This window comes from Antechinus flavipes, chromosome 4 (assembly GCF_016432865.1).
Source record: "Antechinus flavipes isolate AdamAnt ecotype Samford, QLD, Australia chromosome 4, AdamAnt_v2, whole genome shotgun sequence".
In the NCBI taxonomy this organism is placed as follows: domain Eukaryota; kingdom Metazoa; phylum Chordata; class Mammalia; order Dasyuromorphia; family Dasyuridae; genus Antechinus; species Antechinus flavipes.
Window position 1 is genome coordinate 112633473 of NC_067401.1, and position 24385 is coordinate 112657857.

A 24385-nucleotide genomic window follows, 5' to 3' on the forward strand; every position below is an offset into this window, starting at 1 on the left:
CCACAGAACTTTAAGTCCATTGGATGGCTGGGGGAGACTCCCACTGGGGAACTCCCCTCTCTCCTCCTCCCATCTGCACTCCTTTCATAGCTGGGTAACCCTGCCCTTAGAGTCCCTTCTCTGAAGGGTCCCACTGGAGCTGGGACTGCAGGAAGAGGCGTGGGGAGCACGGGGGCGGGAACCTGTCTGTGCTTGATGGATGGCATTGAAATCAGGTCTCCCTCTTTCCTCCCCAATGGGGGAGGTGAAGCAGCAGCCACCTCTCCCCCGCATTCCTGCTGGGGCCCAGCCCTGGAGTGTGAGGGGGGAAGACTGGGAGGGTGGAGGGCAAGGAACAGAGACAGAGAAGGAAGGCCCTCCACCCAGCTTGCCTAGCCTGGGCAAGGAGACCCAGCCAACTCCCCAGGCCTAGCTCCTGGAGGCACCCTGAGGCAGGAACCCCTGTTTCTCTAAAAATAAGCTCCTATCCTTTTCACACACTTTTTCCCCCCAATAGGGACTGCTCACTTAGGGAAACTGAGAAAGAATTTTCTATCTATAGTAAATGGTTTTGGGAAATGAGGGGGACTGAGGAATCTGGATAAAAGTCACTAAAATGCTCAATAATGTGTCTTGGATCACATTTTTGGCCCAAAGAAACAAATAAGGAGGAGCCTTGGAATGGTGGATAAAAAGCTTGCCTCAGATTTAGGAAAACCTAGTTCAATTTCGCCTCTGACAATGATGGCTGTGTGACCTCTGTTAAATCTTTAACCTTTCTGTGTGGGGCTCTAGGCAATTCTCTAAAACCATAAATGGCTTAGGTGGTGACAATTTACCTCCTTGACTAGTGAAATCACAGATTTGGTCTCTACTGCCTGTCTTCCCCCCAAAAAGGGGGATTAATTTCTTAGGAGTTTCCTAAATCATTCCTGGTCATCTCCCCCTGTAGAGCAAAGGACTTGGATCATCAACTATTCCATTTAACTGCAGCCTTCTTCAAAACATCCTGAGCTTGATCCCCTCATTCTCCCAGGAAGGAAACAGGCCCCTCTTGCAATACATCAGTAGGGGCCACAGTGCTATGGCAGGAATTCATTCCCTTCCTTCCTCTCACGCTCCACACGTGTGCATGTGCACGAACATGCGCGTTGTATGGGATGTCGCTGCCCAAGAAAAGAGGCTGCTTCAGGAATAAAGACTTTAATGGTCTGTCATCTGCTCACAATAGAAGCTGGGTGTGGATAGCCCTCCCGCAAGCTTTGCCCCTTCCCCAACCTTCCCACCCCACTCCTTTCTTTTTTTGAGCTCAGCCTTCTCTAGGCAGGTGAGCTGGGCTTCCCCAGCCAGCCATAGGCCAGTCGTCCAGTCTGTGGGGTGGCTCTATCCCTCCACTCCCCCTAAATAGCCACAGTGTATGGGGGCGGAGAGATAGGATGAAGGGGAGAAGGATCCAGGCATCTAAGGTCCCGATGCAAGGACGCTGGCTTGGGCCAGGACAGAGAATACATATGTGCTTGTGTGTGTATGTGTAAGTGTCAGCATGGTGATTTGATCCAGTCCTGTAGTCTAGGGTTATCCCCAGTCTCTGGTCCTCTTCCAGAACATTGATATCATCCCCACCGAGGTCTCCAAACCTGAGCTGTTCAAATCCCCCATAGTGTCCCATGGTGAGAGCTGGGCTCTCTAGCAGGGGATGCTGATCCTGAGTCTGGGCACTGGGGGTGATAGGAAGGGCACATCAGCCCCGGGTGCTGCTTCCCCGTTCTCCCAGAAGCCAGTACGTACGCACTTTGCCTTTGCCCTAAGCAGGGAAAGAAGGAGGTTAGAGTTGGGGACCCTAAGGATGGCACAAATGCTGGGTCTTGGCTCTTCTGAGAGCCCCAGCCTAGGTAAGGGATGGAGGTGTAGCCACCTGGGATGGGGCAGGTGCTAGGGAGGGCACCTGAGGAAAAGGGAAGGGATAATCGATAGATCTGGAGACAGGGGATTTAGTACCTTCATTTCCACATCCCCTCTAAGCTCCAAATCAAAGCCACCAAACTCCTCCAGGACTGCCTTCGTATCCGAAGACATGTGGATCTTCAAGGCTGGGGAAGGAATAAGCAAAGGAGGGCAGATCAAAGGGAAGGAAGGAGATAAGGGCAGGGGGAAAGCCCTAGTTCAAATCCTCCCTCTGACAATGGTGGCTGTGTGACTTTGGTTAAATCTTTAACCTCTTGGGATTCTTGGAGACAGGAGAGACCCAGGGATAAAGTCTGTCTCAAAATTCTATCCATCCTTCACAGCCCATTCAAATCATGTCTCCTCTATAGGGTCACAGAGCTGGAAGGGCCTTTAGAAGTCATCTAATGTAATCTTTCATTTTACAAATGGGGAAACTGAGGCCCAGAGGATTTAAGTAATTCATACTTCATCCAAGAAGGAATAAGTGTCAGAATTGGGATTCCACTGTGGCACTCATATTTTATAAATGAAACAAAGGCTAGCCAGGGGAAATGTCCAACTGATGAGATGGCCTTGTACCCAGATCTCTTGATTAATTTCACCATTAAAAATTATTATTATATCTCTGTACAGTTTCTCTGAACTCTTATACTTATTCCTCACATCTAATTTTGATGCTGAACCACCTGGTGCCCTGTTTTCTTCTTTAACGATTTCAAACAATTATGTCTGGTCTTTCCAATGAGAAATGGCCTTTTGTATTTATTTTATGTCCCTCAAAGGACTTAGCACAGAAGTAAGGATTCAACAGACACACAATCAGTGTCGAATAGAATTAAAGCAGCGGGAAGAGGAATAGAAGGAAGGAATAAAGCAGGAATGGGTCTCTGCTGTGTCACCCCACCTGTATATGGAGATTGTGCCTCAGCAGGGAAGGGCTTGAGGGAAGCGAGAGGACTCTCATGGAGTGTGAGGTGGGCAGACAGGCTAGCATGAGCCGGAGATGCCAGCTTACCTTCCCCGTTGGACTCCATTCGAGAGGCGGTATTGACCGTGTCCCCAAAGAGACAGTAACGAGGCATCTTCAGTCCTACTACTCCAGCACATACGGGACCTGGTTAGGAGGGACAGGCGAGGGGGAGTAGGGCGGTCACAGACCCTGGCTGAGATGGCAGAGGCTGCCATACCCAGGGGAGAGCCGAGGCAGGCCCAGAAAGGCTGGGAGGAGAGAAACCATGGCTAGAGATGGGGGAGCGAGCCCAGCTACTGCAGGGGCAGACACTCTTACCTGTGTGGATACCAATGCGCAGGCGGAGCTGCTCCTGCGGCCGATGGCGGATGCGGAAGGAGTGAACAGCATCCAGCAGGGCCAGAGCCATCCGGGCCACTTCTGGGGCGTGGAGGCGGCCATTCCTCACTGGGAGCCCAGATACCACCATGTATGCATCTCCAATGGTCTCCACCTGCCGCCAGAACATGGGAAGCCCAAAGGCAATGAGACCTCACCTGGAGCCATCTCTGGCCCTTCCTGTGTCAGAGGCAGGAAATGTGCTCTGAGATGAGAGGATGGGTGCTCTTGGAATTTTCCACCCTTGGGCAAAATTCCCATGGCCTTGTCCTAATTGTGGCTCTGACTTCCCCAGTGCTTCCTAAATGGCTTCTTCTGGGCCATCCACAGCCCTTCTCTGACGCAGTCAATTTATGTGTCTGTCATGCTTATCCTATTTCCATCTCCCTATCTTCCTGTGTCTGTTTCTATGTCTCTCTCTGAGTCACCCAATTTTTCCTTCTTTCCTTTCTTTTTTCTTTCTTTCTCTGTATCACTATTTCTTCTTCTATTCCTTCCCCCTCTTCCCTTTCCCAATTCAGTCACCTTATACACATCAAAGTTGTCAATCACAGCATCGAAGCAGGTGTACAAGTCATTAAGGAGGGCCACCACCTGGGAAGGAAGTCAAGGATCAAGAAGAACGGGAATTTTACTGTGGCAATTACTGATAAAGGAAGTCTGGGGGCAGGCTGATCCAGAAGCAGTGAAAGGACTCAGGGGGAAGCTCTCCCACCCGGGATGGGGAAGGCGAGCCTTAGGATGGGAAGCTCCACAGACAGTTTGTCATTCTGCCAGCCTGGTCCCCGGCATCCCACTCACCTGCATGGGGGTGCTTTCTGCGGACAGAGCCGTGAAGCCGACAATGTCACTGAAGTAGATGGTGACGCTGTCAAAGGCCTCAGCTTGGACTGTCTCCCCTCTTTTCAGCTGCTCTGCCACGGAGCTGTGGGAGGGGGGAGACGGAGAAAGGGTCAGGTTCAGTGGGTCAGAGGACAAGGCGGGCTGGGTATGTGCGTGACTGGCAGAGGCTCTTTTTCAACGAGAGAACTGAGCAAAATTGAGTGGTGACTTAGGGATGTGAAGGAGAACCTGGGAAGTAGCCTTGACAACAGGGATGAAAAGGGAAGCCAAATTGTCAAGAGAGTCAAAGTAGAGAGGAAGAGAGATTTCTAGAAAATAGAGGAAATCCTTTTTTTTTTTTTGTAGTTCAAAATCTTAGCTTATTAATGCTAACAAAGTATGAACTTAAAATCCAAAAATTTTTTTATCTAATTTCCAAATAAATTGATTATACCTATATACACAAAACATAACTTGGATAATATTTTTGCTTTTATTTTTTCATTAACGCTTTTTAATTTTCAATAGATATGTATTGATAATTTTTCAACATTAACCCTTGCAAAACCCTATTAATTGCTGGAGGGATTCTTAAATAGGTGTAATGGGAGCCTGAGAGTAGTCAGTCTTTTAGGAGAATGAATGAATTGTAAGCTCTCCTAAGTGAGATAACATTTGTAAAGCACTTTGAAATTTTTCAAATATCATATAAGTATCATTTTTATCTTGTTTGTTTACCAATGATTATGATGGTATGCGGCAGCTAAATGGTCCCCGTCCTGGAATCAGGAGGACCTGAATTTGAATGCAGCCTTAGATACTTTCTAGCCTCAAAAAAAAAAAATAATAATGGTAATGATGCTTTACTTTACACATATGGGCACTAAGTTCTGGAGATCCTACAACAGGTAACCCACAAGGGTTAGGCTGAGAGGGGAACTGAAGACAGAGGTCCTATGGGGCTGGATCTGGGAGGATGCTGGAGATCCCAGGGCAAGAACTCACTGGGGCAGAATCTGATACAGCAGAGCCTCAGCCTTCCGCTTCTCATCCAGGTAGGCCTGTGTTCTTTCTTCCACCAACTCCTCCAAATTGTTGGCATATTGCTCCATCCTTGAAAGCAAGTTGTCCAGGATATTGCTGCTGTTCTCCCTGGTACAGGACAAAGAAAGGGGTAGGAGTGAGGGATGGAGGAAGGCTTGAGGTTGAAGGGCTCTGTGTGTGTGTGTGTGTGTGTGTGTGTGTGTAAGGAACTAGAGTTCAACCTCTTCGACCACTTACCAAGAACCCCATCAGTGTTGGAAAGAACACCCAGGGCCGGGAGAGTTGTGAGGGAGAAAGAAATCTTTAATGTTAACCTGCTCCCATACCTGGGGTCTGTGGTAGGATCTGAGAAGCAGCCTAAAGGAGAAACTGAGATGGGGGTGGGTGGTCAGTGAAGGATGGTGAAGGAAGAACACTACGAGGAAGAGAGGGAGGATGAAGGAGAGGGAAGTAAAGAAGAAGGAACTAAAATGTGCTCCAAATCAATAACAGTAAGAAAAATGGGAAATAAAACAATTCTGAGTTTTCACCAAATGTGACACAAATTGACAAAGATGAGAAATTCACATTAGAAAGGCTGTGGGAAAACAGACACATTGATGCAGTATGGAAAGACTTGTGAAGTGGTCTAGTCATTGGGGACTTCCATTTGCAATGATCAAAAGAAGTAACCTTTGACCCAGCAATCCCACAACTGGGATATAGTTACTACAAGGACAGAAACAAAAGTCTAAGATAAACTAACTTCACAGAAGCACTCTGTGATAATAAAGACCTAGAAACAAAGAAGGTAATGGCTACAAAAACTATGGCACAGGAAAATAATTGAATTTTTTTGGTAGCAAGAATTGCAGGATATGAGTAATTCAGAGAAATATGGAGAGATATATATCAACTGATACAGAGCAAAATAGGCAGACATGAGACAACAATATGTATGATGACACCAAAGTAAATTAAAAGATCACGAAAAGGAAGTTGAACTCTGAATAATGAGAAAAAAATAATGAAGGTCCTGAAGAAGTGATAATACAATATATATTCACTTTCACAACAGAGAGATAGGGGATGACTAGGACAGAATGTTGGATATACTGTCAGAAAAGATTTTGGCATATTTTTTGTTAAGTTATTTTCCTTTGTCAGAAGGGAAAGTTCAATCCAGAAAGTAGTGGTGAAAAATAAATGCCTCAATGTAAAAAAGAAGAGAGTCGAAAAGGTAATACAAGAATGTGCTGGAAATAGCTCAAACTGACTTTCAAACTGTGAAATTTTTAGCGAGAGCATTTATACCTCAAATTGGCAATTGCTGTAAATTGGCTTGATTTATTGTTTTGTTGACTATCTAGGCTTGAGAAAGTGTTACTGTGATTAAATTTAAAAGTTTGAACATTGATGGGTTTGTCTGTTTGCTTTCTAGTAGAGGCTGGCTGTTAAACATTTATCAGCAGAACTCTGTATTGGTCTATAAGCATTGCTTAGGTTCCGCAGAAGTGCAGTAGAAGGCTTGGGAAATGAAGTCATTATCAGACCAGAGGCCTGGTAACTATAGGCTAACAACAACAATAATAATAGCTATTATTATAATTATCATTATTATTATAACTGGAATTAACACAATGTCTTGATATTTTCAGAGTGCTTTATATCCATTACCTGATTTGAGTTTCACAATTTACCTGGACTAATGGTAGGTGGAACAGGAGTAATAATTAAGGAGGAGGAGGAAGATTAAAGATATAGGAAGAGGGAGTAGTAAGGAATGGAGAAAGAGAGAGAGGAGGAATGGAGAGAAGGAATGGGAAAAAATAAAGGAAGAGAGAGGATGAAAGGGATAGAGGAAAAAGAGAGATGGGAGAAGAAGGATGATAATAATTGATGTTTACATAGCTCTTTAAGGAAGGAGGAGGAAAGGAAAAGGACATAATAATCATGAAGTAACACTTTAATACACTTCTAAATTTTACAAGGTGTTTCCTCACAACAACCCTATGAGGCTGCTAAGGATGAGTAAGTGATGAAGGAATGGGGGGGATCAAAAAGATGAGGAAGGGAATGACAGGCGGAGGAGAAAGGTGGAAGGGTATGTGGAGAAGAGTGGGAAAGGAGAGAATGAAAAAAGGGAGAGAGATGGAGAAGAGAATGAGAAAGAGGGGGAGGGAAGATGAATAGATATAAAGGGGGGTTGTAGGAAGAGAAGGATGGAAGTAAATGAATAAGGAGGAAGGTGAAAGGGGACAATGGACAGAATAGGATTGGGGGAAATAGATGAGAGGCAAAGTTGGCAAGAGGTGATAGGTATGGGCAGAGTGTGTGTATTGGAAGAAGGGGAGACCTGTTAAACTTCCGCAGCATCAGACGGATCTGTTGGAAGGGTGGACGCTCCTGGGGGTCTTCAGCCCAGCACTTCTGCATCAGTTGTCCCAGTTCCTCCAGATGGCAATGAAGGGCCAGTGATGGCCGGAATGGGGGCTGTTCCCCTCGGACTACCCGCTCAATAATTTCTGCATAGATAATTGGAGCAGGGGAGAAGCATCTTTCAGTCAGGGAATGACCTTGTGGGCTGGTGGACATGAGCTGGGAGTTTCTGGAGGCTTAGTGCATATTCTTGCATGGTATCATGATGTAAGGGAGGGGAGCATTTTCAGGATCTGGGGATTGGGTAGCGCAGGGAAAGGATGCTGAGGGGTTAAGAGATAAGCTGAGGGTGAATCAGGCTCTTAATGTAAAGAGGAGGGATGAAGGGATAAAGGAAGCTGACAGTGGTCACTTGGGTATTAAGGGAAAATTTGAGGATTTTCTCCTTGGAATTGAAATCAATCAGAGAAAGAAGATTTGGACAATTTTTCTTTCTTTCCTTTTTTTTTTCTCTTTCAGGGGAAGGAGTATCTCCCTTGGAACTAAAATCAGTGTCAGGGCTGAGTGTAGGGATGGAAAGATATAACAAAAAGGTGGGTCTTTCACCTTTGGGACTGAGGTCCATTCCCTCCACATGGAACACCCCCCTCCGAAGAGCTATCTCCTGAAGGATGATCCCGAAACTGTAAATGTCACCTGCCTGGGTGCCCTGGGCAGGAGGGGCTGCCATTCGAAGTAGCTCAGGAGCTGTCCACAGCTTCTCTGGGGGTCAGAAGTCAAAGGTCACAGAGGGAGGTTACAGAGGCCCTCCACAGCTTAGGAATGAAGGGGGAAACATTGGAGTTAGGTTATAGGAGTTGGAGTTTTGACTTTTATCGATGAAGAGGGCTGGGGTCTTCATGCGTCAACAGTTTATCTCACTGACCTCCAACCTGTGGCTACACTCACATTTGAAGTCAAAAGGTGTTAGAGATAATCTAGTCCAGTCCTACAATTTACAAATGAGGAAACTCAGAGAGAGTAGTTACTTAGTCAAGGTCATTAGAGGTCAGCGGTCACTCTCATTGGCTTAGAGGGCACTCATATTCTTGGGGCTAGGGCAAAGCAGTCAAGGGCAGGGTCTCACTGGCATAGAGGGTGTAGCTGTGTTCTGGCTCTGACACTCGGAAGCTTTCCAGCCCATAGTCTGTGATCTTGAGCACAAAGCGCCCATCCACTACGCAGTTGGATGACTTGAGGTTCCCATGGGAACAAATGGCACCATTGTGCAGAAACAGCATTCCCTACAGAGAAGCAGAAGCAAGGAGGGGAGCTCTCTCTGTATCCCCCAAATCTAGAACCATTTGCCCTTTTTTGATGTTTGATAAATTGAATTGGATCCCCAAATACTGAGTCATACATTTTTACATCTGAGAAGGACCTAAGAGGCTAACAAATCCAATTTCTCCTCTTACTGATGAAAGAATTGATTTCTAGAGTGGGATGTGTTTTGTTCATTAGTAGAACAGAAATTTCTATCCAGGTCCTCTTCCTGTCTTCAAATGCAACGTTCTTTGGTATTGTACCTCAGCTGAAAATAACTCTACTGTCTCCACTCTAATCCCTCTTCATCCTTCCTCCTCTCTAATAAAGCATGAGAACACACCTTAACGATGTCATTTGTGAGTGAGTATCGGAACATCCAGTCCAAGGTAATACTCTCATTCTCCAAGATATCCTGTAGGGTGAGCATTCAGAGAAGACTGAGAAAGTGAGCCTACTCACCCACATCATTCCCTAACTCTGCCTCCCATCATGGAACCAGATCCTTTTCATCTTCCATCTCCGGCAGAGTCCCCCATTCTGACTCTATTCTCGTTGGATGTTGGGTTTTCATCCACCTCCCTCATGTGTCCTCTCCACATTCCCTCTCACCTGAAGGCTCCCTCGTGGACAATATTCAGTGAGGATACAGATATTGGGGGGATCAGTACAGGCACCCACAAACCGTGTCAGGTGTTCATTCTGCACATCTCGCATCTGGAGAGAAGTAACAGAGCAAAAATGCTATTGGAGACCCTCTTCCCCTGAGCTAGCTTCTCCTTCCAGCTAGTCCTTGCTAACTAATTCTCTCTAATTCTCATTTTTTGCCAATACTCCATTTAATAGGTACTCGGATAGCTCTTCTATCTCTTTTCCAATGATCTCTTCTGATTCTCCATTTCCCAGAAAGTCCTTCTTCTAGACTCCTCTCCCATCCAATTTCCTCTACAGTAACGAGCTTCCCCATCCCAATTTACATGTTTTAACTCAAACAGGACTTTTCTGGTGAGGTCAATGCGTTTCCGGTTCACATGTTTTATAGCCACAAGATTACCCTGGATAAAGAAAGAGAAATTCAGTATAAGATAGGTTACAGGTCCCCCTCCTGCCAACCCAACTGATTCTCCTATTCATGCCCCAGCCAAAGAACTCAAATTATCTTCCACTCTAATTCCCAGGAATCAGCCATCCAGGATTCACAGCCCTGGCCCCCTACCTTGTAATAGGCCGTCTTGGCATAAATCTGGAACTGGCCCTCAGTGGTCAGCAGCGAGCCGTAGTTGGATCCTCTCTGCAGGAGAGTATATATATATATCAAGGGTGATCAGCTCTCCCTCACATGTAGTAAACTCCCTCCCCAGGTCCCCATCCTGGTCATCCCAGTCACTTGACTCCTAGTCATCGCTGCTCTGGTCCTGTTCTCCCTGCCCTGGCCCACTTCTCCCAGTGCCTTCATGTGTATGTAGTTAATGCCTTCCCATCCATTATCTTATTGGAACCTTGCATTGTCCAGGAGGACTCTACTGTGGTTTTACTTTCTTCTTGAAGTTTTTTCCCCTTTGGACCCAAAGTAAAAATACTAAAAGAAGTGAAAAGAAGGCAGAATATTCTGATTGTGTTCCTCCCAACATCCTACTAACAATGACTCTTTGAGGCAATCAGGGCATTTTATAGGTGAACAAATTGGTTCTGAAATGTTGAATGACTTAGCAAAGCTCACGTAGTAAGTCAGATATTAAAGCAGCCAGATCTCAAAACCAGGTGGAACATGGCAGCCCAGAAGTTGAATGCAGGCAAGCGAGGTGGAAGAAGACTTAGAACAAGGGAAGTGGTAGTTCCACTACAGTCTGCCTTCGCTATCAGACCATAGCTGGTGATCAATACTGGGAGCCATCAACATGTGAGAGCTTGTCTAGAGACGGGTGATCAGAATGGAGGAGAAACTGAAACTGTGGCATGTGAAGATCAGGCAATGGAACTGGGGATACTTAGGCTGGAGAACTATGGACTTGGGGGAGCCATGAAAATGGCCTTCTTGTTATCTCCCTTAATAGAATGTAAGCTCCTTGAGAGCAGAAACTATTTCTCTTCTGTCTTTATATTTCCAGTACTTAGCATAGAGTCTGTCATATAATAGGAACTTTAAAAAAAAAAAAACAACTTGTTGATTGGCTGATTATTTGAAAGTCTATCACATGGAAGAAGGCCCCAAAGGGCAGAACTAAGAGCTATGGGAGGATAGATCTTAGCTTGATGTCATAAACAAAACAAAAACAAAAATTTCCTAATGATTGGAGCTGTCCAAAAGAAAATGAATTGCCTTAAAAAAGATTGAGTTTCACCTGAGATTTTCTTTCCTTCCTCCCTCCCTTTTTTCCTCCCTCCTTCTCTTCCTTCCTCCTTTCCTCCCTCCCTTCCTTCCTCCCTTCCTCCCTCCTTCCTTCCTTTATTCTTTCCTTCCTTCTTCCTTTCCTCCCTCCCTCCCTTCCTCTTCTTCTTCTTCTCCTTCTTCTTCTTCTTCTTTTCCTTTCCTTTCTTTTTTCCTTTTCCTTTCCCTTCCTTTCTCCCTTTCCTTCCTTTCCTTTCTTTCACTTCTTTCCTTTCATCTTTTCTTCCTTTCTACTCTTTCCTTCCTTCCTCTTAAATATTTAATATATTTTATTTTAAGAACTTAAGTTTATATTTAAACATTCATTTTTATATAAAATTTTGAGTTCCAAACTTTCTTCTTTTCTTCTACTTTCCTAAGAGAGAAAGCAATTTAATACAGATTTTATATGTGCATTCATGTAAAGCATATATCCATATTAATCAAGTTGTTTCATCTGAGATTTTCAATTAGAAATTGAATATGGGACATTGTCAGTCAGGCTGTCAATTTATTAAACTTCTACTATGTATCAGGCCCTGTGCTAAGTGCTTTGGATACAAAGAAAGGCTTCAAGGAGCTAATGGGGAAGACATCTAGCAAAGAAATATATACAAAGGAGCTAGGGACAAAATACAGAGGTAACAATTAATTGAGGGATTGGGAAATAAGAGGGATTGGGAAAGATTTCCTGCAGAGGGTACGAGTTTAATTGAGACTGGAAGGAAGCCAGGATGGGAGGATTCCTGTTCAGTTATGGATTGATATAGATGGACTGGGAGGTGCCTTCTATCTTGGATATAACAACCTTATGAAGTAGGCAAGTATTTCATTTCTTCCTCCAACCCTTTTATTATATCAGATCTTTCATCTCACACAGGCTGGAAATATTATCAGGCCTCCACAAGCCTGATTCCATCAGTGATGGGCACAGCAGCTTTGATCTGTTCTCTTTCTGGCCTTATTTATCCCTCCTTAGGAAGTCTGGTGACCTCGCTCTCCTGAGAGCTTATCAGGCAGCTTGAGTCCTACTGACTCTCTATTGACTAGAGACAGGTAGGTGGGCCAGTGAATGGACCTGGAATCATCTGAGTTCAAGTCTGCCCTCAGATACTTCCTAGCTGTGTGATGTGGAGACAAGTCACTTTTCGTCTGTCTTACTTTGCTTGACTATAAATGGGGATAACAATCAAATCTACCTCCCATGGTAATTATGAGGATGAAATGAGATCTTTATAAATTGCTTAACACAGTGCTTGGCATGTAATAGGCACCACATAAATACTATTATGTTAATATTAATTATTAATAGGCACCATATAAATACTATTATGTTAATATTAATATAATTAATAACTAATATTAACATAATAGTATTTATATGGTGCCTATTATGTATCAGTATCAACAATATAATTAATTGTTAATTAAATTAACATAATTAGCATAATTCATTAATGTTGATAATAACATTATATTATTAGATATGTTTTATTACAATATTATTTTTGGTTCTGTTATGTTGTGTTATATTGTTACATTATGTTATGTTATATTATAAATTCAGAACTTCTGAGCTCAAGTGATCCACTAGCTTTACCCTTCCCAGTAGCAGGGAATATAAACAAATACAATCAGGCCTGGCTTCTCTCATTTTTAAAATGAGAAAACTGACTTTCAGAAGGTGAGTTACTAAGCAGCAGGGATCCCATTTAAGCTCAGATTGTCCACTTTTGGTCCCGTAGTCCTTTTCTCCACACTGAACTTCCTTTAAAATTTGCCTTCTACCTTCTTTCCAAATAACTCTAGTTAAAAGCTTCAGAATAAATCTGTGTCTTGCTTCAGCTCCTGCACTCCTCAGAGCTGTAGCTGTCTTCCCCTGTCCTCAGAATCCTGCCTTGAGGTCCCCACAGCCCCTTCTCCTCCCCCACTTACTGCACTCAGAGTTAGCCGGCTCCCTGCACTTCGGAGGGTCCTCTCTAGGCTGCTGGTTTGCACATCTTCCCATCGTACCCTCCACAGTTCTGAGGCCAGCTCCTTCTCCAGTTGCAGTTTCCTGAGAATAAAGAGAGGCCCACCTTGAACTACACAGTTAGAATATTATATCTTGTCTCTACTGCTTCTTAGCCTTAAATAATGATATATTTCCAAAGACCTGCAAGATTTGAGAAATAGCTTCCTCCCGACAACTTTGTATGGGGGTAAGAGGAGGTAGTATTATCCATATTTTACAGATGAGGAAACTGAGTTTCTTCAAAACAAAGTGACTTTCCCCCAGTCACACAGCCAGTAAATGTCAGAGCTAGAATCTGAACTAATCCTGGTCTCTGCATTAGTGATCTTTCTACCATGCCAAGAATTCTTAAACCCAAGAGAATAGATTTCAGGGGATCCATGAATTTAAAAAAATTTTTGATAATTATATTTCAGTGTAATTGTTTTCCTTTGTAAGCGTCTCTATTTTATTTAATAAATTTAAAAATATTATTCTGAAAAAGAGTTTATGTACTGCATCAGGCTACAAAAGAGGTCCAGGACCTCTAAAAAAGCTTAAGAATCCTAATTTCTCTAGCGTCCTTCCTACTCTCCTTTTCTTTTTCTATATTTCATCTCCCAGAGCCCTAAATCCTCAAAAATTATTTTTTGCTTGAGTCTCTTTTCCTCCCCATCATTTTTCCTTCTTTATCTCCCCATTCTCCCACAGGTAATGCTGAACCACAATGGGAGAACCAGGTGAGAGAAATATTGTTCTCTTTTGTTAATTGCTAATTATTGGATCAGGACCAAAGTTCCCCTCCCCCCTTTTCTACTTCTCATCCAGAAATCAACCAGTGTGGGAAATCTTTCTCAAAGACTCAGTAAGGCAAAAGATCTAATCAAAGATAATAAAAGAAATTCTAAGTTTAGATTAATGGGTGGATTCCTGCTCTATGTTTACTCAGATAATTCTGGGAAAATATAGATTTTCCATTTTGTCAGATGGATAATATAGAAATGGTTAGGTCTCTTTGACTAAGACTTGGGTGATACAAAACTTTCATTAGAATGAACCCACATCTCATTATAATATTCATTTTTTATTAATTGTTAGCCAGTTAGAGTTGATTGCCCCCTTCAGGAACTTCCACTCTTCCAAGGGCATATAAAATATGATTCTACTTCCATGAGGGGTCTTTAGCATTTGAGAGTACACTGACTTATTTTATCAATAATTTGCTAGCATCATTAATAAAATGAATAATTACCCAGAAATTACATCTCTTGAACTTTTTACATGTTACACAGGAGATGGCTTTTGTCTTTCAATATGAGGTGACCTGGCTTTGGGCAAGTTTTCTCCTGATATCCTTCCCCTGTGTGAGCCCTGCAGCCAAGATAGTCCCTCCTAATCCCCTTCCTCTCCCACAGACACCCCTAGTTCACTCAAGCCCCTTCCTATTTGCTTTGTCTCAACTATATTTCCACATTCTGCCAATACTAGGGCTCCACCCTTCTCACCTGTATATGAAGAAGGACACAATTAAGATGCTGAACAACAGGAGACTTCCAACCAGGGCCAAGACTTCCAGAGTAGAGAGGGAGGCTACCATAAAGATCCAGAAAGGGAAATGCTCAGGTTAGATGACAATTCAACCATAAATGTATGAAGCACCTACTGTGTGCAATATGAAAATCACAAGAAAAGTGAGACTAAAATTAAAATGGTCCTTGCTGGCAAGTAGGGATATTCTACTGGAGTATATGAGAAAATAAATACAGCACATGTTGTATCTGCAAAGATATAGTAGTTGAGAAATCACAGATCTAGAGAGGTAAAGAACTCTTAGAAGCTATCTAGTCCAACCCTCTTATCTACAGAAAAGGAAACTGAGGTTTGGGAAAGCTAAGTGTATTGCTCCAGGACATAAACATTTGTGTCTGAGGCAGGATTCATATCCAGGATCTCTGACTCAAAGACCTTGCCACACTATCTGCCATGAAATATTGTATATGGGGAAGAGTTAGAAGGGAAATTCAGTGGCAATAGAGCATGAAAAGGAACAATATAAAATAAAGCTAGAGCCATGTGGATGGGAACCAGTGTGAAGGACCAGGCTAAGAATTTTGTACTTTATCCTGGAGGTAATAGGGAATTACTGAAGGTTTTGGGTTTTTTGGTTTTTAACTATGTACTGGATGGGTAGGTGGTGCAGTGGATAGTACACTGGAATTGTAATCAGGAAGATTCATCTTCATAAATTCCAATCTGACCTCAGACACTTACTAAGTGATCCTGGATAAGTCACTTAATCCTACTTATCTCAGTTCTTCATCTGCTTTAAAAAAATGAACTGGAGAAGGAAATAACAAACTGAAACTGTCACAGAGTCTGAAATAATAACAAAAAACCAATAACAACAGTGTTTTTGTTTTGTTTGTTTGTTTTAGTATGGGAATAACTAGGTGTGTTCTGTGTTTTAGAACTATCAATTTGGCAGCTGTGTGGAGTACAGATGAAAAAGAGGAGAGCCTGGAAGCAAGGAGACCAGTTGGTTTGAGCTGGAGTAGAAACCGTATGATGAAGAGACAGGGGCAGAAATGGGAAATATGGTGGAGCTAGAATTGATAAAACTTGGCAACATACTAGATATGGGGGTGAGAGAGATAGAAAAATCAAGGATGACTCCAAGGTTACATACTTGGGTTACTGATGAATAGGCAGGCAAGCAGGCAAGCAACAAGCACTCATTGAGTGCTTCTGATTTTGATAAGACCAGAGATATGTAAAAACTTTGCTAAGTTTGAATCCACTTTTTCTAGAGAATAAAATGATGTAAGACTGAGTGTCCCTTAAATTGTTGGGATAAATCATTGTACTTTTATTCTTGCTTTTTATCTGCAAATCAAACGTCCTTTTGCAAAATATAATTGATTAAGTTAAATGGCTAACCAAATTAAGGGGCTAATCACTGGTAGTTAAAAGGGAAAGGGATAGAATACATCAAAAATGTAACCTTGAAATGATTATAATGAAAAAGGGATTCACCCAATCCCTTATGAGTATCTCTAAAAACCTTGAGAAGAGATGTCACTGCCCTGACTTTGCAATTAACTCAGAACCTATTCAATTAACATAGCTTATTCTATATACTTCTAACAAAGGCCAAATGTAGATTTCATTGGTCACATAATTTCTCCCTAACTCTTTGGGAATGAAGGTTTTGATAGCATATAATATATAATGGTTTTTTCATGTGCCCTATTAGGATAACTTTTGAGAATGAGTCATTTCCATGACAATGAAACATCTTTCCTTTCTTTTTTCCTCCCTCCCTTCCTTCCTTCTTTCCTTCCATCCTTCCTTTGTTCCTTTCTCTCCTATCATTCCTTCCTTTTTTCTTTCCTTGCTTACTCCTTTCTTCTCTCTCTCCTTTCTTCCTTTCCTCCCTCATAGGGTATCATACTCTTACCTACAGATGCTCTTAAAAGCATTTTTTTCCCTTTTTCATCTCTGAACCTTTCCAAGATATCTTGGGGTTCACTGGCTAAATTTCTTTCTTAATGACCAAGGCTTAAACCAAAACAATTTGGTTTTAATTGGCCACCAATAGATCCTAGGCCAACTGCTTTTTCGTCATTGTTTGGGTTTTGATTGACTCAGATTAAATGTAAATAGCAATCATTTCTGCTTTGGCCAGTAATCCTGAGGGTCTTCCCCTTCCAGTTTAATTTATCTATTTAATTATTAAGATTTTTTTTTTTTTAGACTAGGTGAAAGAGGAGATTCTTTGCCTCAGTAGCTACTTAGTCTTACTCACTGACTGGGTGCAGCTTCAGTCAACCTAAGATCTGTTGAAGATCTTAGCTTAAAAAAGCCAAGGTCTCCTATTTCATCCAGGGCCATCTCCAGTCCTCCTGATCTCTCTCTGGCCACTGGACCCAGATGGCTCTGGAGGGCAAGGTGAGGCAGGTGACCTTGCCCATCCCTCCCTCCTTAAATCCAATTCACCTGCATATCATTTCATCCCCTCCCTGATGTCATGGAACTCTTTGAGAGAGAAGGACTACCGTTAATAACGACCCTAAACATTGGAGATACAAAGAAAAGCAAAAACAGTCCCTACCCTCAAAGAGCTTACATTCTGAATAAGAAAGAGAACATATGAATAAAGGGCATGCAAGATATATACAGAAGAGATGGAAAGCAATCTCAGATAAAGGCTTCCTTGGAGAAGATAGGATAGGAGCCGAGTCTTGAAGAAGCCTAGGGAAATCCAGTTGGAGATGAAGAGGTCAGTGCATTCTAGTCATGGCGAACAGCAGTGCAAAATCATAGAGGTGATGATGGAGAATCATGGTCAATCACTGCTAGATTGTAGAGTGTATGGAAGGGAGTTAAGAGAACACTAGAAAGATAGGGAGGGATCAGATTAGCAAGAATTTTAAATGCCAAACACAGGAGTAGGGTCTAGAGTAAATAGGGAGCCACGAGAGCTTACTGAGCAGAAGGGTGACATGGTCAAACTTATTTTAGAAAAATCATGGTGGTAGCTGAGTGAAATGATGGTTGAATTGTGAAGAGACTTCAGGGATTATAGTGATGTTCTTATCAGAACAGGGAATTCTGGAAGAAGAATGAGTTTGGGGAAAACTATAATGAGTTTTGTTTAGGGCAATTGGAATTTTGAGATGCTTATAAGACAACTAGATGGAAACCATTGGATCATAGATCTAGAGGAGAAGGATCTTAGGGATCATCCAGTCCAATACTTTCCTTCACTTTACAGAGGAGGAGTTTGAGACAAAGGTTGTTTCTTAGCCTAAATCACACAGGTAGGTAAGCAGGGTCTCTTTAACTCCAAGTTCACAATTTCAATAAAGCCCAGAAGAATCACAGACATGGGAGTGGGGTTTAGAAGAAAGTTTAGAACTGGATACTTAAATTAGAGTGTTCTATATATGGAAATGATCATCAAACTGAGCTGATGACTTCCAGTTTGTGTGAATAGGAAGGACTTTCTGAAAATTGGGGAAATGGGGTGAAAGAAATCATCTCTTTCCTTTCTCCCAGATCCCAAATCTTGAAGGGAACATAGGCAGGCAGACTCTAGAATTGAGAACCCAAGGAGGAAGAGGGAATTACCTTGACTGCAGGCAGGATCCCTGCCATCAAAGCCACATGGGGGGATATCAGGAGGGGGACGTCCTAGGGGCCAATACAGTTCACGCCCATGGACAGAAACCATCTCTTGGGTTGTCCCATTGTAGTTAAGCACAACCTGGGGTGGGAGAGGGGAAAAGAGGAAGGTATAGAAAGAAAAATGATTGGTCAGGCCTCAACATGGCAAAGTTGTCCCCACACTTCTTTACCCCAAACTCCTGCCCACCCATTCTTTGACCTTGAATCCTGGAACAATCAATTAACTATTTGCTTTATGAAATGAGGGAAGATACAAAGAAAATATTGTGCAGGATCTTCTTAAAATCTTTGGGTACTTTAAACACCTTTGGTTGTTGATGTTACATTAACAAAAAACAATTCATATTTCTATGTGCTTTAAGATTTAAAACTTATAAACAGGTAATTAATATAATTATCCCATTTTAGAAATTTGAAAACTGAGGCTTAGAAAGTTTCAATTACCAGGTCACACAGCTAATAAACAAATAGAAGCATCAAGACTTGAACCCAGGACTCCCTACTAGGGCAGAAAAGATTGTCAAACAATTTTAACTGAAAATTGGCTCAAACTGTTGTAAAGCTGTACTTACCAAACATTCTAAAAAACCATTTGGAATCATGTTTAAAAGGTCAATAAAATATTCATATCATTTGACCCCTTTCATCCATTGCTATATCTCTATCTTAATCTCATTGTCTGATATATAAAGATAGAAACAGAAAGATAAAAAAAGAGATAGCTATAGATAGCAACTAGATGATACAGTGAATAGAACACCAGACTTGTAGTCAGAAAGATTTGAGTTCAAATCCAACCTCAGGTACTTAGAAGTTGTGTGACCTTGGTCAAGTCACTTAACCCTATTTATCTCAGTTTCTTCATCTGTAAAATAAGCTGGAGAAGGAAATGACAAACCACTCCTGTATCCTTGCCAAGAAAACCCCAACTGGGATTACAGAAAGTTTGCCATGATTCAACAACAATACAAAATAGATATAGGAGTACAGAGATCTCATATACAGCAAAATATTCATAGTAGCACTTTTTGTGGTAACAAAGTACTAAAAATAATACAGATAGCTGGCACTGACTGAGGAATATCTGAACAAGTTGTGATACATACATGCAATGGAATATTATTGTACCTTAAGAAATGATGAAATGAGGAAATTAGAGACACATGGAAAGATTAATATAAACTGATACAATCGTGGAAGTAGAATCAGAACAATTTACATAATGACAATGTAAATGGAAACAAGAAATTGGATATTGTATAATTACAGCAATACAGTGTGACCTTCACAATGTGATAAAAGTGTACCTCCCTTCTTTGCAAAAGACTATGGATGTAGAACAGTATCTATAATGATACTTGAAGAAGCATTAATTTTGTTCAACAGTTCTTTTTTTATTCATTATTAACAAGAAATGACTACATGGGGGAGAAAAGAGGGATGTATTTGGAAACAAAGATGATGCAAAAACAAAAGATATCAATGACTTTTTTTTTCTAAATTGTAATTGGGATATGAATATAGCGGAAGCGTCTGATAGAGTGGTCAGTCAGGGTTGATATATTTATTCCCTTTTTTCCCCACAAACTTACCCTGAAAATACCAGTAGAAGACTCCATGTCCCAGAGAGAAAAGTCATTCTCCCGGTCACCATTACTATCGATTTTTAGGTGTCCTGTAACACCTGAGGCAGACAAGCAGATAGAGAGTGGAAGATGAGGAAGGATGTGCATCTTGACAGGGGGGAAGGTCCAGGGTCCTCTACTTATACTTCACATCCATTCACATGTCTGTAGCACTTTATGCCTATGTAAAATACTTTCTTCTCAATAATCCTTTGGGATGAGTAGCATAAAAACCATTATCCCATTTTATAGGTCAGAAAAGTAAGATTTAATGACTTCTTTAAGATTGGACAACAAATAAGTAATAAAGCCAACACTTGAACTCAAAACCTGGACCCCAAACCAGTTCTGTTTTCATTGCTGACTTCTGAATCTCTGTATTCCTCTTCCCCCTTCTCCACACCCCCCCCCCCCAGGCATGGAAAAGTATCCCTGTACTCTGAACAAAAAACAATTGAAGTAACAGCAGAACAAATGAAATCTCCCTCTTCCCTCTCCTTCTTCCTTTCTCTCTTCCTCTCCCTCTCCCTCACCCTCTCCCTCTTCCTTTCCCTCTCTCTCTGTGTCTCTCTGTCTCTGTCTCTGTCTCTGTCTCTGTCTCTCTCACACACACATACACACACATACACACACACACGGAGTGAGTTTTATATATATATATGTACATAATGTATATAAAGTCATTTACATATACGCATATACATACATATACATGTACATGCATACAGTCACAGTATAAAGTCATATACATATATATATATATATATATATTTGTGTCTGTATGACTTTATATAAATAACTCTGTGGAAATGAAGGGGACAGTGGAATGGAAACCTATGGAGTATATTGAGTCTTTAATTAAGAGATGGAGGAATGGGCTTTAAATGGAGCATGGATTCTTCTTCCATGTGATGGGTAATTAAAAAGCACAATGCTCTAGTTGAAATGACTTCTCAGGACCCTCTCCAGCATGAAGCATTGAGGAGTTCCTAAATCCCTCATATGACTTCCTTTTCTTTCATATCATGGTGTCCCTCTGTTTTACACACACACATACACACACACACACACACACACACACACACCCTAACCCCAAGTCTCTAACCATAGAAGCTCCGATTCCACATTCTTCTTGTGACAGCTTCTCCATCAGTGGCTGAACCACCACTGGCAAGTGTCTCAGTCACTGCTTGGGCATAGATCAGAAGCCCATCATAGAAGGAGGCTGCAATGGTGTTCACCTGTAGGGGAGGGATACTGGTAAGCAGGCATCCTAGCCCGGATGACTGAGGGAGGACACTGGGTAAGAACATGGTGTGTGTGTATGAGGGGTTAGAAAGTAGAGATTAGTAGGAACCAGGAACAGGCAGAAAGAATAGGGAGAAGGGATTTGGTAGCTATTAAAGACCAAGGTAAGAGACATGGTGGTGACGGTGGGGAGGAATATGGAGAAAGGATACAGTGTGTAGGGTTAACAAATTCAAATATTAAGCACACTGTTGTAGGAAAGGCACTGGACAGTTCTAGACATTCAGAATACAAAGAGAAAAAAGAAAGTCTCTGTTTTCAAAGGGCCTATTTGCCTTCTATAGAACACAGTGAGTAGAGCTAAAACATGGAAAAGGATGAGGTGAAAGGCATTAAGATGGAAGCCCAGGGCTTATGTGGGTGGAAGGGTTGTAATAGGAAGGGTGATGGGTATGGTGTGTATGAATTGGCAACACTAGGGCAGGGGTGTATGATGCCAGACACTAGCTTGGGAATCAGAATGGAGCTTTCTTACCAGACCATCCTCCACCGTGAAGTTAAATTTCTTCTGGGCTACATCTTTGAGCTGCTGCAGAAATTCCGGGTACTCAGGATTATCAGGTTCTTTATATGTGATGATTTTAGCAGCCTGGCCATAGGGCAAGGAGAAGGAAGGAAGAGTTATAAGCATATAACTAAAGGTGTTTGATTTACAAAGCTCCTCATTCCGGGGAATACCATGACCACTCCCTAGGATTTTTCTGTTTCTATCTGGTCAGTCTAAAGTCCTAAGTTCAGAAGCAAAAGAATAGAGAGTTGTCTGAATTCCTCAGCCTGAGGCACTTCTGAGCTTCAGACTTACCTTATTCCTCTAGCTTGTCATCCATTTGACTCTCAAACCACTAACCCATCTCCTTTATCATCCATTCTCTTTCTCCCTGAAAACCCATCCCCAACCACATCCCCAATCAAGGATCAAGGGAAAAAAGCTCCAGGAGGATAAGCCTCCAGCATAATGTCATACAATGAGAGGTAAGTCCTAATTAGGATTTTGGGGTACCCACCTGGAAGGCCTTTCGGGCAATGGCATCATACCTATCCCCCTGCTGCCACGGCCTTCCAGAGATAGGGTTATGCCCATCCTGCAGGCTCTTCCCGAAGACGTCAAGGTAAAAGAAAATATAATCTCCCCCAGTCATCCCTGCTTCCTGGGCCAGGAGCATCAGGTCTCTGAATGTATTTGGAGAACTGCAGATATAGATAACTGTGGCAGAGGAAAAGAAGGAGTCAAATGAGCAGGGAACAGCTTGGAGATAAAGGAGGGGAAAGATGGGAGGAGGTAAAGAGAATCCTCTATTTTAGTCCCTTTCCCCTCTCCTGTAAAGCTTTCCTTCCCCAGACCCCTTAAGGAACTCCCATTCACCTGGAATTCTCTCCCTCCTCTTGCATATCCATCCCATCACCCTTCCCAAATTAGTTTGTGCTAAAGTGAAGACAATAAGCATTTTTTGGCCTTCCCTCTTCTGAAGTAACAATAGAAAATATGGGAAGAAGAGTGGAAATTGAAAAGGACAGGAAATTGACCCCGAGGGTAGAAAGAGGAGATAACTAGGAGAGACAAAAAGTATAGGGACTATATAGGTGGTCAGAGAAGTGGGTGAAAAAAAATAGGAGAAGAGAAAAATTGGGAAAAGAGGGAGAGAGAGTGCCTAGGTGTAGGAGAGATGGCCAATCCATGCAGAGTGACAAGAGGAAAGATGGGGAAATGGAAAAGCAAGGGAGGGATGAGGAGTGAAAAATGGGGAAAAGGTAGGGGGGAAAAGAAGAGATGAGGAAGGTGAGAGAAAGCTGGAGAAACAGAAGCAGTGCTGGAAAAGAGCAATTAAAAAAAAGAAGGGTGAGGAGGGTCTGACAGGGAAAAAAGGAGAAAGGAAGGGAAAGGGCCAAAGGCTGCAAACTGGCTGTGATTTGGGGGCCCGTGTGGGTCGGGAGCTTGGGGAATCCAGAAGGTATAGGAGTGGTGATTTGGAAAGCAAAGCTGGCCTCCCATTCCCTCTATCGTAGAGTACCCCCTTACTTCTGCCTTTCTGTTGCACGTCCCGCAGAAGCGCGCTATACAGCTCCAGGTCCCCTTCGACAAACTGCAGGTAGTCCACGGTGATGTTGAGCCGGGCCCGGAGCCGAACGTACAGCCCTTCGATGGCAAAGAAGCAGGGCCGGTCGTCCCCGACGGGTTCGGGTCGGTCATTGTAGAGCAGGAGCGTGCGGCGCTCCCAGCCCAGCTCCTGGTGCAGCGTGGCCACGAAGTCCCCGATCTTGACATGGCTCGGGCCAGTGCGGGTGGTCAGGGCGTACTCATCCTTGGAGCCGAAGCCCAGAGCGGACGCCCCGGCGGTCAGCAGCGGCACCTTCCAGTGCGCGGTAAAGCGGCCCACAGGCGCAGCAGAGTACACGCAGCCCGGCCCCAGAAACACCGCAGGGTCGTACTCCACCTTGAGGTCCACAGCAACCAAAGGAGCCCAGCTGTCGGAGCATACCCCTTTGGGGTTCTCGCTGCTGCCCAGCTGGTACACCGCCGTCCAGCCCGGCAGCAGGTCCGACCGTTCGTTCATCCTCTTCAACGCCATGTCCACGGCCGGCCCCACGCGCGACCACGACCATGGGTACGTGGTGTTGGTCACTGGCAGTACCACAGCCACTGTCAGGTTCTTTGCCTGGCACCCCCGGAGGACGAACTGGACTAGGAAGGCGAGGAGAGCGCCCGAGAAGCCCTTCGGGGAGCGCATTGTCTCGGCTGGAGAGAACAGGGCAGTGTAAGAGCGCCCACCTCTCTCTCCCCCCCCCCCCACGCAACCTCTTCCTTCTCAGTGAGGCATCATGTCCATCTCCAAGGAGGGGAACAGGGGAGACGCCTGGGCCCCGGGTGCCCCCTAGGTCTGGGCGAGGGACCAGAGGAATTCGAAGGCGCGAGAGTGAGCAGAAGGAGCAGACGAGCTGGTGTGCCAGGGAATGAGCGTGCCGCAGACAGAGGTGCAGGAGGGCAGGTGGGTGAGAGGGCGAGTGTGAGAGTGCTTGCGTGCGTGTGTGTGTGTGTGTGTGTGTGTGTGTGTGTGTGTGTGCTGGTGAGGGAAGTGGGAAAGATAAGGAAGGAGGGGAAAAGGGAA

The 24385-nt window shown here is 43.3% G+C and overlaps 1 protein-coding gene across 1 annotated transcript; it reads right to left on the reverse strand.

The window, feature by feature from the left end:
- Positions 1-1166: 1166 nt before the first annotated feature.
- NPR1 (natriuretic peptide receptor 1) lies at positions 1167-24320 on the reverse strand. Its single transcript, XM_051994014.1, has 22 exons — positions 23299-24320; positions 22286-22485; positions 21757-21870; positions 21079-21214; positions 19941-20032; positions 18292-18427; positions 14667-14751; positions 13104-13224; positions 10017-10091; positions 9778-9855; positions 9413-9517; positions 9144-9215; positions 8625-8781; positions 8105-8260; positions 7476-7644; positions 5102-5248; positions 4076-4199; positions 3800-3868; positions 3215-3389; positions 2942-3040; positions 1978-2069; positions 1167-1783 (listed from the first exon to the last, which is right to left on the reverse strand). The coding sequence occupies exons 1-22, from the start codon at positions 24005-24007 to the stop codon at positions 1721-1723; spliced, it is 3174 nt and encodes a 1057-aa protein (XP_051849974.1). The 5' UTR covers positions 24008-24320; the 3' UTR covers positions 1167-1720.
- Positions 24321-24385: the final 65 nt, after the last annotated feature.